This window comes from Gambusia affinis, linkage group LG07, assembly GCF_019740435.1.
Source record: "Gambusia affinis linkage group LG07, SWU_Gaff_1.0, whole genome shotgun sequence".
Lineage (NCBI taxonomy): Eukaryota > Metazoa > Chordata > Actinopteri > Cyprinodontiformes > Poeciliidae > Gambusia > Gambusia affinis.
In genome coordinates this window covers 10,485,888-10,502,633 of record NC_057874.1, presented here as the reverse complement: position 1 = coordinate 10,502,633, position 16,746 = coordinate 10,485,888, and the positions used below count along the sequence as shown (strand labels likewise).

General features: G+C 38.0%; 2 protein-coding genes across 2 annotated transcripts; one reads left to right on the top strand and one right to left on the bottom strand.

The window, feature by feature from the left end:
- The first annotated feature begins 764 nt into the window (after nt 1-764).
- Nucleotides 765-5,303, top strand: ssu72 (SSU72 homolog, RNA polymerase II CTD phosphatase). Its single transcript, XM_044123170.1, has 5 exons — nt 765-1,033; nt 1,674-1,817; nt 3,924-4,063; nt 4,188-4,306; nt 4,427-5,303. The coding sequence occupies exons 1-5, from the start codon at nt 954-956 to the stop codon at nt 4,526-4,528; spliced, it is 585 nt and encodes a 194-aa protein (XP_043979105.1). The 5' UTR covers nt 765-953; the 3' UTR covers nt 4,529-5,303.
- Nucleotides 5,304-7,377: 2,074 nt separating this feature from the next.
- On the bottom strand, nt 7,378-15,373 carry atad3 (ATPase family AAA domain containing 3). Its single transcript, XM_044123169.1, has 16 exons — nt 15,029-15,373; nt 13,732-13,808; nt 12,733-12,834; nt 12,585-12,644; nt 12,429-12,498; nt 12,185-12,350; nt 12,022-12,091; nt 11,110-11,265; nt 10,957-11,013; nt 10,751-10,876; nt 10,549-10,673; nt 10,409-10,460; nt 9,443-9,513; nt 9,201-9,368; nt 8,175-8,283; nt 7,378-8,093 (listed from the first exon to the last, which is right to left on the bottom strand). The coding sequence occupies exons 1-16, from the start codon at nt 15,219-15,221 to the stop codon at nt 7,677-7,679; spliced, it is 2,019 nt and encodes a 672-aa protein (XP_043979104.1). The 5' UTR covers nt 15,222-15,373; the 3' UTR covers nt 7,378-7,676.
- Between the last annotated feature and the right edge of the window lie 1,373 nt (nt 15,374-16,746).

The following is a 16,746-nucleotide window of genomic DNA, read 5'->3' as shown; positions in this document are numbered from 1 at the left end:
AGGGCTTCAATAACAACTCATCAGAATCACATGAATGCAGATTTATTATATGTCAATATGATAAATACATTATTCTTTTAATTTGAATTTTGAAGCTAAAAATTCCAGTAGGTTAAATATCTGAGAAACAGAATAAAGTCCTAAGCAATAATTATAATTAATAGAAACAAATTAATAGAAACGAATAAAGAACTTAAAGTGGAAATAATACTCATGTGAAAGCATAACCCCGCCCTACGTTTTAAAAAATGTTCACCAACGTGGGCGGAGTTAAGATACAATGAGGGGCGTGGCCAAGTGCTGAGCCTCACACACCCATGTTTAATGCTGTACTAAAAAGTGAATCTGCTAACAATGTACCATTTGCAACCAACAGGAAAATTCAACTGCATTACCCACCCTTTAACCAAGAGATGGTTTTAGACCAAATATTATATAATAAAATAAGTTTACACAAAAGTGTCATAATTTGCATGGTAACCAAAGATGGCAACTTCAAGGCCCTTTTTGTACGATACAAATGAAATGTTCATTCCATTTGTCATTATTTAATAATCATTAAAAATAATTATTTGTTTTTGATTATTTATTTAAAATAAATAATACTGCGTGTATTGAATTCGTCTAATGACTTTTTCACCTAAACTACTTCTACTTTTCAACAATAATGAAGGAATATTTGGATAACATTTGTTTTACTGACGTCATGCGAAGCCCCGCCCCCGATGACATCACATTATAAAGCCGTTTTCAGCGTCCCTAGTTCCGCCATTTTAACTTCCTGCTTCTAAAGAACTGGAGCGGTGCTCACGGTGTTCATAATTGAAACGCCGTGCTGTTTATCTTACTATAGGGGTTTATGTTTATGTTTTTTTTCCTCACAGGAACCAAAATAACCACTAGGTTTTAGTTTCTGGCCGCTGGTGTTAGTTAGTCTCAGCCGGAGAGTCGCAATGCCGAGCCATCCGCTGCGTGTAGCGGTTGTTTGCTCGAGCAACCAGAACCGCAGTATGGAAGCGCACAATATCCTCAGGTAAAGACGACCCGCCAGGAAGACGAGACAGAACAAGAAAACCAACTCCAAATGAACCTGTGCTGTATGGAGGGACTTTCCCAGCCGGTCACAACCCGTACCGACGCGGTGTCAGTCCGTCAGGCCTTTATCGCTCTTTAACAATGGACTCTCACTTCTGGAGTGTCCCACCGAGGGTGTAGCTCACCCTGAACACATCCTGTTTACACGGCTTCGCATGTGCTGGTTAAAGGAAACAACCGCACTGATTTTTCTCTTAAAAAAAAAACTGACGCAGGGATTTTAAAACACAAGGCCTTAGTGATTAGATCGGTACCCCCCGGCTTCACATGTTGACAACAGCGCCCCCTGGACGGAAGTGTTCCAGAAGAAGAACTGCAGTTGTGCAACTCCGGTCATTCAGCTCTTTCATAACACGATCTGAGGAGTTTCCTGCCCTTGTGTTTTTAATAGGAATAGTTTCTATTATTTATTATATTTATTTGTTTTACAATAAAAAATTGTTTTTTTTTAAAGCACGGGAATAAGGATTTCTACACTCCTCTAATCAAAAACTGACTACAGTAGGATGATCACTTATCTTGTTGACAAAATTAATTTTAATATGGTATTTATTCTCTTGTCCTTTTCTTTTTTACAGCAAACGTGGATTTGATGTACGATCATTTGGGACTGGGTCTCATGTGAAGCTACCTGGTCCATCCCCGGATAAACCTAATGTGTATGACTTCAAAACAACTTATGAACAGATGTACAACGACTTGGTCCGAAAGGACAAGGAACTGTATCCCCTTCGCACTCATTTTTTTTCCCTCTATTTCTCTCTCTCTCACACACACCTAAGTAAACATGACCCATCTGAAAGTCTGACATGGATGGTATTGTTTGTTTGGAGTTTGGCTAGGTGGTGGTCTTGGGACAGCACAAACAATGGGAGCTCCTCAAATCAGACGCAGTCTGAAAATGTTTGACACATGGTTGTAAAATAAGGTGTGAAAATAACCTTGCAATCAGCAGTTTCATTAGAACAGTAAGTGGATTTTGTTGGCAATAGTAACCTGTTTGTCATTTTTCTATTGACTTTGTTTATATCTATATATTAGATGGTTTTTTTAAACCCCTGTTTAATTTTTTTTTATTTTTGAGTATTTTTGCACCATGATCAGTTTCTGGTGCCTTGGTTCTTTGCACAGCCTGGTGAGTAGATTTTATTTTGGTGGGTGAAAAAAGAAAACCGATCCCTGTGGATAGCAGGTACAATGCTGGAAAACAAAACCCATACAGATTTGAAGTCCTATGAAAACTCATGTTTAAAGGTTTTAGTGTAAATGTAAACTGTATATTTAGGGTAAAGTTTAGCTTAATGGTAAGTAATCCTAGGTAGGTTTTATGGAAAAACCTTAATTATGTAGAGAAAAAACATACCTGTGGGATTTGTTCTATATATCTTAATGCTCTAAGTTTTCCAGTAGCTGTGCTACTTTTTGTTAGTCATTTTGCCCCAGAATAATTTAATGTCCATGACTTTAAAAAGATTTAACTTTCTGACCTACAAAAGGAAATTAAGTTATTTAAAAGTTTGACAAAATTAATGTGAAAGTTGTGCCAATTTGAAGTGTTCAGGCTCAAATTAATAGATGCTCTTATCCTGGAAGGGAAATTATTTAGTAATTGTCTATTTTAGTTCAGGTGTAGCAAGCTTCTTTAAATTTTGTTTTGCACACTATAAAAAGTTTAAAGATAAAAAAATAAAAAAAGGACTCGCAGAATAAAGGATTTTCAAAATGTAAAGCATCAAAAAATGAAACTTAGATTTTATTTATTTATTTTTTACTTTGCTCATGTGTAATCAGCAAAGCAAAAAATCATGAGCTGTATTCTGCTCTCCAATATTTAAATGCATCAGTTTATAAAGTTAAAAAATTATGAAAAAGGTTGGGGTTTTTTGTTTGTTTTTTACAAGTGATTTCTCTGATATTAGGTCAACTGGTAGGATTACCTAAAGCACATTTGGAAAAGCCACTTTTAAACTATTGAGGTTATAAAAGCTCAAAATATAACCTTGAAAAAGCAATGGTTTATTCCATGAAGTTTGCATTTCTTTTTATTTATTCTTTTTAATTGTGCTAAAAGCCTAGATCAGGGGTCTTGACTCCAGTCCTCGAGGTCCAATGTCCTGCAGCTTTTAAGTGTTTCTTGGATCCAACGCACCAGAATCAAATACATAAACCATCTTTCAGTATGCAGTCCAGTTCTCCGTAGTCCCGCTGATGACCTCTTTATTTCAGTCAGGTGGGGGGAAGCAGAGAAACATCTAAAAGTTGCAAGACCTCAGACCTTGAGGGTTTTAGTCGAAGACCTCTGATTTAGTGTTTGGTAGCCAGAAGATCAAACCGTTTCCCTTCCTGTCCACATTTTTAAACCACTGAAATCTGATTTATTTTCTGGGTTTTAGACTAGAAGATGCACAGACATCCTGTGAACCTGGTGCAATGTAGCAAAGGCCTGATTTGTGACGCAGTAGGAAGATTGAGATATAGATACAAAAAAAAAAAATTGAGAACCTGTAAGTAGAAGATGGAGAGAAAAGTGACGTGTTGGAAATGTTGATTTTAATTAAAACTCTTCAGAATGGCGACAGTTGTCTAAACTTCATTTCGCAGGAAGTCCAGTATTCTTCTCTTTAAATTGTGGACTTGTTATTGATGTCACCACCAGAGGGCACTGTTTGCTCTTTAATCAGATTGTTCAAAGCTTTCTTCCCTTTTTCTCTGAAGAGCAGTAGTCTCAGGCTTTTTAAACATTAATCTGTGTGTGTAGCTGTGGGAGGAGGTGATTCGGTTCAGTTTTTGTGGCTGCTGCTGTTTTCCTTGACTTCCTCACCTATCAGATATACACAGAATGGGATCTTACACATGCTGGACCGCAACAAGCGCATCAAAGCAAAACCAGAGCGCTTCCAATTGTGTAAGGATAAATTCGACCTGGTCATAACCTGTGAAGAGAGAGTCTATGACCAAGTCCTGGAGGGTGAGATTGTTTGTTAAATATCAAATCACTGACTACAGATTCTTATTTATAACTCTTTACAAACCATTTCCTCTGTGACCTTAAAAAAAGATTACATTTTGACTTGGTTTTTGTTTTTTTTTAGATTTGAATTCAAGAGACCAGGAGACGTTACAACCAGTTCATGTAATCAATGTAGATATTCAGGACAACCACGAGGAGGCCACGTTGGGAGCCTTCCTCATCTGCGAGTTGTGTCAGTGTGTAAGTATCTAATTCAGGATTTTCTTCCACCGTCAAATAAGCAGTTCATTAAAACTTTCAACCAGCCTGTGATCAGTTAATCTGTGTCTAAGTTGTGTCCGTCTTCACCGTCGTCATCAGATCCAGCACACAGACGACATGGAGAACGAAATCGACGAGCTCCTGCAGGAGTTTGAGGACAAGAGCAACAGGCCTTTTCTCCACACCGTCTGCTTCTACTGATGCGCATAAACAAGTTTGCAATAAACACACGCCAGACCCCAAGCAATCAGTCGATAGAATAAGGAGAAGCAGGCTGTGTATTCTGCTGATGATCGGTGCACAGGAGCTCAACGCTTTGGGTCAGGACCTAAAGATTGAGAGCTACTGGAAGTAATGGTTATGATGGGTTGTTCCTCTCTGCAGAGGTCGGACTCGCTGCTCTCATTATGCCTTTATTCCTCTAGATCAGGGTTCGGCCGCGCTCCTCCCCTGACCCAAAATGAAATCACTCGACCACATCTCCTCAGGGAGAGCCGCGACCCGCAGCTCCCCTACGACCCTCTTTTATTTTTCTGTTCTTTGTTGTTGAGTGCAGCACATTTATGCTCATTTGTTTAATTTTAAATTGCATTTTTGTTTAACATGAGAATTTTAATTTTGGTATGAGACCGTGTACATGTGTTTACACAGGAGATACATTGATTGAGCTGTATGTGTCATTTGTGCACCAGTGTGTTGTAGATAATCTGAATTAAGTTAAAGAGGGTGAGCTAGTGATGAATAACCAAACAAAGACATCTCAGAGGTGCTCCTGCGGTGGGTTTCATTATAATGTGATGATTTATATTTAAACTCTGAAATGCTGTCTTTCAGGGCATAGTATTTTTTTTTTTAATTTGTAAATGTTTAAGAATTGAAGCAATGTAATTATTTTCAAACTGCAAGTTCAACTCTTGAGTGCCTGATTTTTCTGTATGTACATATGTATCTACTAAAGGAGACATGTAAGATGTTTTACTGACTTTGTTTTATTGCGTTTTCTCTGCTTTCTGAAGGTTGGAGCGGCCATTAAGACCTATACTGTTAAATTAACACGATTGTGACTTTCTGGAGGGAAACAAATTAACATTTAATTCTTGCTTAGCCTTTTTCTTATCCTCAAGATTTCAGTCGTAGTCCAGTGAAGACATTCACTTACTGAATGTCTTCAAATTATTTTCTATCTAAGCATGTTGGTAATCCTGATTTTACCTACAGTCAGTAATGGGTAGACTTTCCATCACAACTCACTGATAGAGTTGTGTGCTTTAATGTCGACTCAGACAGAAGAAGAAATTCAGAGTAAGTGAACAGCAGATGAATGGACTAAGAGCCAATTTAACTCTCACAGCTGCAACAACAAAATGACTTTCAGTTCTGGTATTCAAACCAGATGAAAACAGGCCGGGTCAAAAATATGACTGAGCTGAGAAAGAGGACTTTTGTTCAGGTCTAGAGATCCAGAAGTAATATTCTAATCTTAAGTGTCGTGTTTTTATTAGCTGTAAGCAGAAAATCTAAATAAATAGAAATAAAGGATTCAAAAGATCAATCTGTATAAGTTGTATATAAAATGTGCTTCACTTAGTTAACTTATTACTGAAATAAATGAATTTTTTAATGACTATTCAATTAAATTCAGTCCCTTTAAATAGCACCAACTGACAACAAATGTTGCTTAGAGGCACTTTACAAAAAAATTGTTTTAATTCAATAACGCATGCATTCCAATTGATCCTAGTTATCTATAAGATCTGTTATTTTATTCAAATTAATTAAAACGTTTTCTAAGGAAAGCCAGCAGATGGCAACAATTACTCCACCTCCTTACTCTGTTGATCAACACACAGCTGCATATTTCATGGGATCTTTTAGTTTTCATCCCCTGAATAAATATAAATGGATTAAATATATAATATATCAGTCACTCAAAGCACTTTACACTAGTGCCTCATTCAGCTATAGCTTTGTCATCTGTGATTACTCCCAAGAAACCTGTTTTCATTGAGACTTTCAATAATAATTCCACTTATTTGAATCGTTTGTGAATTTATCAATGTACAAATGAAATAATTTTCCTTTTATTTAGATTTAATATGTTTGTTTGGAAATAAAGCTATATATTCAGTTCTACTCATTCCACACAAATTATAACCAGAGCAGAAAAAGTCAACAAAAAGTACCAAATTTGAACATCCGGGACACTTTGCGTTTATTTTTGACGCTTAGAATAAACGAGTTTGTTTCCCAGCACTCAACCTTGATGGATACTATGACGTAAATAATAGTAAAAAAAAAGAAAAAAAAAAGAAAATAGGTTCTAGTTCCACAATCCAATTTCAAAATCCAAAATACTGCTTGGCCTAGGTCTTGATCAGTAACGATAGAAACTGAACTTTGAGTTATGAATCCTCAAAGTTCATAATTTTTATGAACTACGATCCAGAACCGCACAGTATTCTGGGGGATGTAGGCAGAGGAAAGGCTAAAGTTTAGCCGATCAAGGTTTCAAGGCTAGCTAAGCTAGGCGAGCAGCAACAACTAACACTCACGCGCTCTCTGGTTACCTAGCAACAACTTGTTGATTAACTGGCGCAGCAGCAATTTCACCACCGTGTCTTGTAACTGCTTAATAATAATAATAATAATAATAATAATAATAATAATAATAATAATAATAATAATAATAGCGTAGAATGAAAAATGCAACTAAATGCAGTTTGACAGTATTTCAGATATTTAAAACAAAAACTAAATAATTATCATTATTAATTTATGTGAGACCCTTATAATGTGATACAGTTCTCAGCCATGTTGTCTATCTTGACTTCACACTGATTACCATTAGACATCCAGCTAATCATTGTTCACGTCACAGGAGTTCATCCTCCACACAGCTGATTGTTAAATGCTGTGGATACAGTGTAATTCATCACTATCAGTATGCGAATGGATGAATGATTGCATGTGATATAAGGGACCTGTGGAGATATATTTACCATATAGTTGCAGTGGCTCAGAAATATTATTTGCACATTGATAGAGAACCCTTTCTTGTTAGAAAAAGGTTTTAATCATTCTTACAGAGAAACATGACTTTGGACAACATTCATAATAGTACAATGACAAACACATGGTTTTGTTTCTACATGAACTACTTGTTTACATTGTATACATTTCATATGAAAATTAAAGGTTCAGGCATCAGTTGTGTTACGAAGACTTAATTATCTCTCCCAACCGTAAACTAATCTTGTCTCAGTTCGGCCATCTTTCACATGAAGTCTCAGACCAGTTAGTTAAACGGGCAGAACGCTAATCTTTCTAATCCAGACAGTCCTGTTCTAACTCAGACTGGGGTTCCATTTTTCGGAGGAGAGGAGCCGGTCTTCTCCTGTTTTTCTGGTTTGTCTTCGCTGTCAGGTTCGGTATCCTCTGTTTTTTTAGACTCTGCTTCTGCAGCATCCACACAGTCTTGTATAACCGAGTTTCCACATTTGGACTCTGCTGGCTCTGGTTGTGTGTTTATTTCAAAGACTGGAGCGATGACCTCTTGAGCGTGAGGCGTCTCCTTCAGAGGGAGAGTGAAACCCATTTTCCCTAAAGCAGCTCCGGCCCCAGCAGGTGGAGGCGTGAGGCTCTTCGCTGCCTCCTCCTCGGCACGGAGCCAGTCCATCTTCTGATGGTGCTGCTTGATGGCGTCGTCCACCCGAGCGTCGATCATGGCTTCTGTCAAGACGCCGTCCTCGGAGGAGTATGCTGCAGCCTGGAGAGGAAAGAAATAATTATTTTCTTAAGATGTTGAACTTTAAAGGAAAATTATCCAAAATGGTTGAGGGAAGCGTACCTGCCAGGCCACACCCAGCTTGGAGATCTCTCTTCCTGACATGCCCTCTGTCCTCTTGGCGATCTCTGAACACTTTTTGCCGTAATCAAACTGGGCGAGCTTCAGCCTCCTTCACAGAAACACAAAGCGTGCACTGATTAGGGACGCAAGTTATCAATTAATTAGTTCATATAAGTTTGACTGAACTTATCAATCGACTAACATTTAATTAATAAGCAGCAATTTTCTGTTTTATCAAGAGGTCCCACTGTCTTACCATAACATAAAGGGCTACTTTTTTCCTAATATGCTAATTTAAAATAAATAAATGTTGACATTTTGTGTCAGTTGTATTAAATACTGTCTTAATAAACGGAAAATTATAGTTCTCACAACGTTAAACTTCTATTTGTAATATATAAGAAAACAGAAACATCTTATGTTGCTCAATAGAAAAATAAAAGATGAAGAGATTAAAATGTGAACAGAGATGTTCATACAGAGGTACCATCTGTAATTGCTCCTGAAAACAAGTTAAACTTGTTAAACATCAAGTGCATTAACTCACAACAGCCCTAAAAAAAATATCAACCATGCTTAGCGTCCCGTTTTCAGGTTTCTTTTCTGCGTCATCATATTCTCGCCTTCGTAGCGCATCCAGACCTCCAGTAGACGACGCAGTTCAGCTGAATGAGCGATATTAAGGTAATAACTATAAGAGCAAATCGAGTGTTTAATCTTCAAAACATAACCGCAAAAAGTGGCATTTGCATCCCACAACAGAATCTGTTTGGACAGTTCCTCTTTTCCTTTCTGAGACACTGCCGCCATCTTTGTTTTGTAACTTGCTTCACCTAATGGGGACCAGCGGCGCCCTCTGCTGGATGGCGGCCAAACTACAACACTAAAAGAAGGTAGAAGCCGATGTTATTTGTGAATCTTTTGGAACTAGTTTTAATCTAATAAACCATTGATCGACTATTAGTCATAAGTCGCTTCTATCTCACTAATTACCACTAAAGTGCGCTGTTTAAGGACGGTACTTACTGTCGCCCTCCAGTGGCCGGCTCCAGTACATATTTGTCAAAATATAACCGCACCAGTCGCTCCCTTTCCTCCAGACCCGGCAGAGCAAAATTCACTATCTCATCTATTCGGTCGTTGATGGCCCAGTCGAACTGCTCAGGTTGGTTACTGGCCAACACCAACATGAACCTGCAGTACAGGAGAAATTAAACTTTAATCATGTTGGGAGAAGGTCAAAACCTGTGAGAGAAACACATTTTTACTTATTGCTCTGCTCTCCAGTGCGATACAGGAACGCATTCAACGTGGCTCTGAGGTCTTCACTGATCTTCTCCTACACAGACGAGAGTAAAAGGTGATTAATTGTAACTTCCTCTACCTTACAGCCTCCTACTAACCACAGAAATCTTCCATTTAAGTTCTATTATGAAATGTCTTGCAAATGTATTCACACCCCTGTAACTTGCTCACATTAACCCAAACCTCAATTTATTTTCAAGGGACTTTATGTAAATACACAACTATGAAACTATAATGTAGGGCTGGATCAGTAACAATATGTATATCGCAATAAATTTTCTATAATTTCCACTTACTCCAGAACCGCAAAGAATTCTGGGAGATGTAGGCAAAAAGAAAGACTTTAGCCGCTCGACCTCTCAAAGCCAGCTGAGCAATGTTGGTGGAATCAACTAACTCACTCGCTCTTTAGTTACCTAGCAACTCACTCGCTCTCTGGTTACCTAGCAGCAACCTGTTGAGTAAATTGCGCAGCAGCAGTTTGAGGTTTTCTGCTTTTTAAGCAGTGCCTCTTAACTGCTTAAAAATAAAAAACAACGGCGTGAAGTGAAAACTGGATAAAACAGGAATGGTCGCACCACTAGACTGGTCATATTTCAGATATTTAGAACAGAAAACAAATAAATAATTATTGATAATTGACCGACATCAAACGCTTACATCGTGATATATTTTTCTGCCATTTTTGTCCAGTTTTAATAATATTTAACTTTTGCTATGAATGAAAACCTGAAAAGTCTGCCATGGATTTTTGATGCATTTATATTACTGTATTAAAAGGTTAAGTGGTTAAATAAAATCTACAGAATGTGCCATTTTTCTTATAAGATTAATCATCAGAATACTAAAAAAAATCCCAATTAACATGCCAGAGTTGTTTGTTGTAAAACTACAAAATGTGGAAAAGTTCTAGCGGTGGAAAAACTCACAGTTGCTCTTTTGCGAAGGAATGCATCAGCTTCATCCACAAAAAGCAGCAGCCTGTCAAAGAAACAAGAGTTGGATTATTTTATTCTCTGGGAAATTAAACCCCTGAACAACATTGTGATAATCTGTATAATTTGTATACCCCCGTCTGCTTGTGTTGGCCCAGTCGAAAACTTTATGCATAGCGGTCACACCGTCCCGACCCATGGGTGCTACATCCCCACCGGTCATTATAGCGTAGTCCATCCCAGAATGCATTGCCAGCTTCTACTCAACACACACAACAGCTGTTCTTAACTACACATGTTTGAGCTTGACGTTTTCCACTCAGGGGCCAGCTGTACCTTAGCAAACAGGGTTTTTCCCGTGCCAGGAGGGCCGTACATGAGGATGTTCCTGTAGAGGCCGTTGTTCTGCCTCGTGTTTCTCGTTGCGATGGCAATGTCACGCACACGCTCCTCCAAGGTGGGCTGGCGGAGGGAAAGATGCAGCCGTAACAAAAGCTTTTAACATTTTAAATCAGCAGCATTTACTCGTGAAATCCACTTACGTTGAGCACAACTCCCTCAAGTGCGTCCTGAGGTTTGCTTTTCAGGCGCTTTGTTGTCTAAACACATAAATAGATTCAGGATTTGCTTTCAATCAGCCTGATAAGATGCGATTCACAAAGTTAAGGTAAATGATGCTGTGTTTATTTTATCACCTTGACTGGATGCTTGATGGCCTCTCCCACGGTGAACCGGGACGTCTCGCGCACCAGAGACGGTTTTCCAAGCCTGGCCTCGATGTAGCGTCCTGCTACTGCTGTTGCATTTCGGGCTGAATATACTCCTACAGCTAACAGGGTCAGGCCTGCCACCTAGTGGAGGAAAGGGAGAAGTTACTCAGGAAAACAGGTAAATGAGAAGAAAAAAAACAGCAACTTGGGCTGGGTGATGTGGCTTAAAAATAAAAATAAATGTCTTATTAATATCAGATCCGATTTTAATCTATTTTTTTCTACTTTCTTTAATAAGAAAAGAGGTTAAAAATGACAGAAAATATTTTCAAAAAGTGGCTTTTATTTCAATCATCCCCTTTGTGATTTTGACATATGAGGATTTTTGTTTAATTTACAAGAATACAGTGATAAAATTAGCAGAATAAAAGATGCAATTTTACCAGAAGGACATCTTAAAATTACGAGAAAAGAGACATTTTATTGCAAGTGAAGATTTTTTTCCCGTTTTATCCACAGGTTTCACTCCATGCTATTTATTTTTTAAGCAGTTATGAGGCAAAGTAGCAAAACATTAAACTGCCACTGGGAAAGTCACCCAACAAGTTGTTGCTCAGCAACCAAAGAGTGAGTGAGTTGCTAGGTAACCAAAGAGCTGGTTAGTGAATTCCACCAATGTTTAGCTGTGAAAGGTTAAGTAGCTAAAGTGCTGTTTTGGATCAGAGTTCAATAAATAATGTATACATTTAATATTCCATCAAATGTTTTATTTATCGATAGTTGAAATATGAAACGGAAATACTTTTATTGTGTTAAATGTATTTAATTGAAACTTGGGTTTAGTTAGAATATTTCAGCTGTTTTCTTTTTTGGTTGAATATTTTGCTTATCACTCACCGTGGCAGTAACTTTGTCCCAGTCAGACACAAAGGCCCTGAATCCTTCTCCAAACACGGCACCGGCAGTCCTAAATGTAAACACACAGCAGCAGTCAGAACACCTGAACAAGGTCCGGCCGTCTGCTCCTGAGCACAACCAACACTTTCTGACTGAAACTCACTTTATGGACTCCAGGACGGTCTGCCGGTGCTCGGCCGCCTTCAGTCGGATCTGCTCTCGGATGATGTCTGCGTTTTCCCTCTCCACGCGCGCTCGGGCTTTCGCCTCTGCTTCTATGCGCATGAGCTCGTTCTTGTGTCTCAGCTCCATCTCGTGCTCGATTGTCGCTACAGAAACGGCAGCACAGCGACCCGATCAATCCGAGCTCAGCAGGTTTTAAAAGATCGGAGCAGTGAGGATCCTACCTTTCCTCATGGCTTCCTGTTTCTGCACGGATTCCTCCTGTTTGCGAAGGTTTTCCTCATTCAGGATTTGCTGTCAGGTGGGAAATTTGATCGGTCAGATGTTTTGGCGTCTCGCTCCAAAGTGTTTTCATCTGAGCTCGCACACGAGGGCCTCACCTGTTGCCTCAGCTGCTCCTCGTATCGCTGCCTGGCCAGCTTATCCTGGTACTGAGCTCGCTGTTAAAAAGGTAGAAAACAAAAGGGTTTTCTACCAAACGTCGTCAACCTCCTGACTGCAGCGAGGCGACAAAAACACTGTCCTCACCGCCTGATGCTGCTTCGTCTCTTCATTCAGAGTCTTCCTCCTCTCCTCTGCCTGGATGCGTATCTGGTCACCTTTGAGCTGCTCGACTGCTGCTTCGTACTCCTGTTAAAGTCAAAACCCAAAGAAAATCTTCATAAACACACATTAGAAGTAAAGAATTTGGCTTTTCTGTGTCGTTTTCATGATAAAAAGGTTACTGTAAGACACCTAGTAATGCTACAAAAATTATTTTAAGTCCATTCAAACAATAACAAAAACCCACCTAGAGGGCTTCCTGGGTATTTATGCATTTAGATCTTAAATTACAGAGCATTTTCACACGTTGTGTTCATAATGTCATGATAAATGTGTCTATATAAAGACAGTCATTTTTCACACCTTCCTAGGCAGATTGTTTTATACATGATATGTATCTTAATAGTACAGGTCTTAGAAAGACTGTACTTCTGAGGGAAAACAGAAAAAGTATCAGAAAATCAAAAATGTTCGACCTTTGGAAATTTTCTGAATATTTTCTGGAAAATGTCTGAGTTTAATGTTAAAATTTATGAATATCTTCTAGGTAATTTTTGACTTTTCAAACTCAGATTATTTTGTCTAGAAAATTTCTAAAATTAATGTAAATTTTTCCAAGGACATTTTCCACTTTTGGAACTCACAAATATCCTTTTTCTAGAACATTTGTGAGATTAATCTCAGAGTTCTTCGGCAGTAATGGATTCCTCCTGATAAAAAGAAAGGCTGCCATACAAAACAGCCTTTTTTACAAATATTTGATGGCGCTTAACAGATTCCATACAGGTTTGGATAGCTTTTCTTCTTAATAAATGAAAACGTCGTTTTAAAACCACTTTAAATTTTACTTTGGTTATTTTTATCTAATATTAAAATTTGTTTGATGATCTCAAAATTTTGAATGTGACAATAAATCACAAAGCAAAGGAAATCTGCAAACAAAATTGTTAGAAATGTCTCTTAGAAGCAGACTCGTCTTTGTACCTTCATTTTACTCTGGTGCTCCAGCTGAGTGCTCTGCTCCTGCATCCGAGCCAAATCCAAGGCTTCTTTGGCATGACCTGGCAGAGGGAAACGGCAAAGAGTTGCTCTAAATTCAGAGGACGTCTTATTATGAACGCAAATATTATCTGCACAGTGCTATCGCTAATTATCGTAGCTTAACAGATCAACTGTAAAGCAAACTAGTGCACTGAAACTCATTGCAAATCCAAAACTGGGGGGAAATAAACCAGTTTAATGAAGTTATCACTCTCTGGTGGGATTTTAATATTTTCAAAATGTGGTATTGAAATATACCAGGACCCAATGTCGTTCAAGCATGTTTTATATCCAAGTATACAAATCTATGAAAATAAAACTTTTACCTCTGGAACACCTACAAAGCAGATTGGGCTTAATGTAGGACTAAAGGTGGCTTTCTGCGTATTTGAAGTTAAAAAAAGAGAATGTAACACTAAAAATACATGCCTGGAATCACTAATGTTTACTTCATATCAGTTCATTTTCCTCATTCACACCTAGAAAATAATGAAAAATTCAATATTTTTTCCGTCTTACTTGAGAAATTTCTTGAATGAAAAATTTTGCCTTGAGTAAAAATAAGTTGAAGTAGTGCTACTCTTACTTGAGTACAACTTTGAGTGCTCTAATCACATTTGCTTTTATTTATGATTAGAGTATAAAAGCACGCCACACTTTTCAGCTTTCTTATATTCTTCCACCTTACAATTATGCATAATTTTATGGTCTATTATATAAAGTATGTAGATGTTATGGGGTAAAGTGATGGACTAAAGGTGTAGTGCAACGAGTATTAATTCATTATTTCAAGGTACAACATCTGCAGCAACCTCCACTCCAAGGTTGTGACCTTTTCACTCTCACTGAATACACGTGGATGTAGTTTAAGCTTGTTTTTGTTAATTAATGGCTAAATTCAATAATTAAACTAAGAACGGGTTAATCTTTATTCATATTTTAATTCATTTTCCTTGATGTAACCAGGTTAAAGCCCCATAGATATCAAGATCTCATCTGCAGATCTGCAGCACAAATTAAAACTACACAGAATATACTTAAAATAATTCAAACAAATTAAAAACAAACAACAAAGGCATGTTGTTCTGATCCAGACCGTTGCATTACCTAGGTTAAATAGCAGACTGGATCAGGATGCATGAGCATGAGCATATTTTCTTTTACTTTTTCGCTTTATTATAGATGTAATAAATCCACAACGCTTTGTGCTGACCCACCCCGAATCTCTCGGAACACTTACGGGACTTGTCGAGCTCCTTGGCCGCCTGGGCAGCCCGCTCCAGCCCGGTAGGATCGAAGTTGCTCCATTTGTCCTTGGGTTTATCTCCACCGCCGCCGGAGCCTCCAGCCGGCGGAGGAGGCGGCGGAGGCTGGGCCGGCAGACCGGGAGGAGGTTCGGGCTGGCCCCTATTCAGTCCGAACAGCCACGACATGGTACCGAGAGGGAATTAAAGCAGACTTTCTGCCGGTTCCGAGGAAGGATTACAGATCTGTCACCGCACCTCCTCCACACGCGACACGCTGAGAAAGACTGCGCATGTGCAGTGCGTAGCGGAGGTTCAGCTGAAGAACGGTAGCGGCGATTGGCTCTCTGGGAGTATTCAATGTTTTAATTGGGTGTAGTAGAGGTGGACGTGGAGGTCATCCGCTAAGGTACTACCCACAACTTGTACGGCACCCGCCGAGGGACATTACGTTTTCTTCTGATTGCGTCAGGCTGTTCCATGCTTGGAAAGTCAGTTGTTACTGAGATAGACACACATTTAAATACAAAACTCCAAAGAAAAAAAAAAAATCACCGGGTCGGATTTGTGTGCACATATTAATTCATTAAATTTATTTACTATTCAATCTACGTGTTTACACTAGACGTGTGCAATCCTGCATATTATTGTTTAAATAGCTAACAATAACTAATAAATAATAATACGTTTGAAGAATTTGAATTAATATAATTTATTATTTATTTCCCTTTGGGAAATCAATAAAATATTTTTGAATTTGAATTTTGATTCAATCAAATACCAAGTAAATACAGAGCCAGCATCACAGATATCAATACAGGTTTTATTTATCATCAAACCTCTGATCTTCAGGAGTTTTTTAATATATATATTATTCAGTTAAAGACTAGGGTTTGATATGCGAGTTTAGATAAAATTTATAGGTGTCTACCTATAAATTTTATAGGTAGACACCTACCTATAGAAACAATAGAAACAATAACTTTGTGTGCACGGTTTTCTAATAAAGTACAAAAATATATAACTTGAGAGCAAATCAAAGAAAAATCTTATTTATGGTAATGTTATGAAATCACAATACAAAATGCATTATTTAAGGGGGGATTTGGGACTAAAGTATCAATTAGAGATCGATACCGACTTGGTATTGATATCTATATTTTAGATCGATCTCTCCACCTTTAGTTTATGTTAATGTCAAAACTGTTGTTTTACATATTCAAGCTTAAAATTATCAATATTCTTATGCTAAATTCAATATTCAGACTATTTCACAGTTTGACTCCACTTACTGACACAAAGATTTTTTCTTGTAGTTCTGAATTTGTATATTTTAACTGATTTTCACCCCCATAACTTATAAATTTGCCTTAAACATTTTTTTCTCATGTTTTCCAGTAATTGTTTATTTTTGGCTTTCTAAATAATTACAGTTATTTGTAGTTTCACCATGTCAATGAATTTTAATAATTTTGATTATATGTGGAGGGGCTGCTGTAACTAGTTTGCCAGGATAAGATGAGATTGGGTCAGGAGATATCTGCAAAATAGATGAATAAAGGAGCTGGAAGCTGAGATTTCCACACATTTTTAACTACAAAACACATTTCAGACTCAAGCACAGGTGACTCTAGAAGTCACTGATGATGGACAAATGATGGCTGTCATTGTGATGCAGGGCAACATCCACAAAACATTATTACAAGCCAGTCTT

Coding starts and splice junctions, on each gene's coding strand:
- ssu72 (XM_044123170.1), top strand. CDS start 954: ATGCCGAGCCATCCGCTGCGTGTAGCGGTTGTTTGCTCGAGCAACCAG. Junction 4,064..4,187: donor CTATGACCAAGTCCTGGAGG/GTGAGATTGTTT, acceptor GTTTTTTTTTAG/ATTTGAATTCAAGAGACCAG. Junction 4,307..4,426: donor TCTGCGAGTTGTGTCAGTGT/GTAAGTATCTAA, acceptor CGTCGTCATCAG/ATCCAGCACACAGACGACAT.
- atad3 (XM_044123169.1), bottom strand. CDS start 15,221: ATGTCGTGGCTGTTCGGACTGAATAGGGGCCAGCCCGAACCTCCTCCC. Junction 12,499..12,584: donor AGGAGCAGCTGAGGCAACAG/GTGAGGCCCTCG, acceptor CCCACCTGACAG/CAAATCCTGAATGAGGAAAA. Junction 9,514..10,408: donor TCCTTCGCAAAAGAGCAACT/GTGAGTTTTTCC, acceptor TCGTCTGTGTAG/GAGAAGATCAGTGAAGACCT.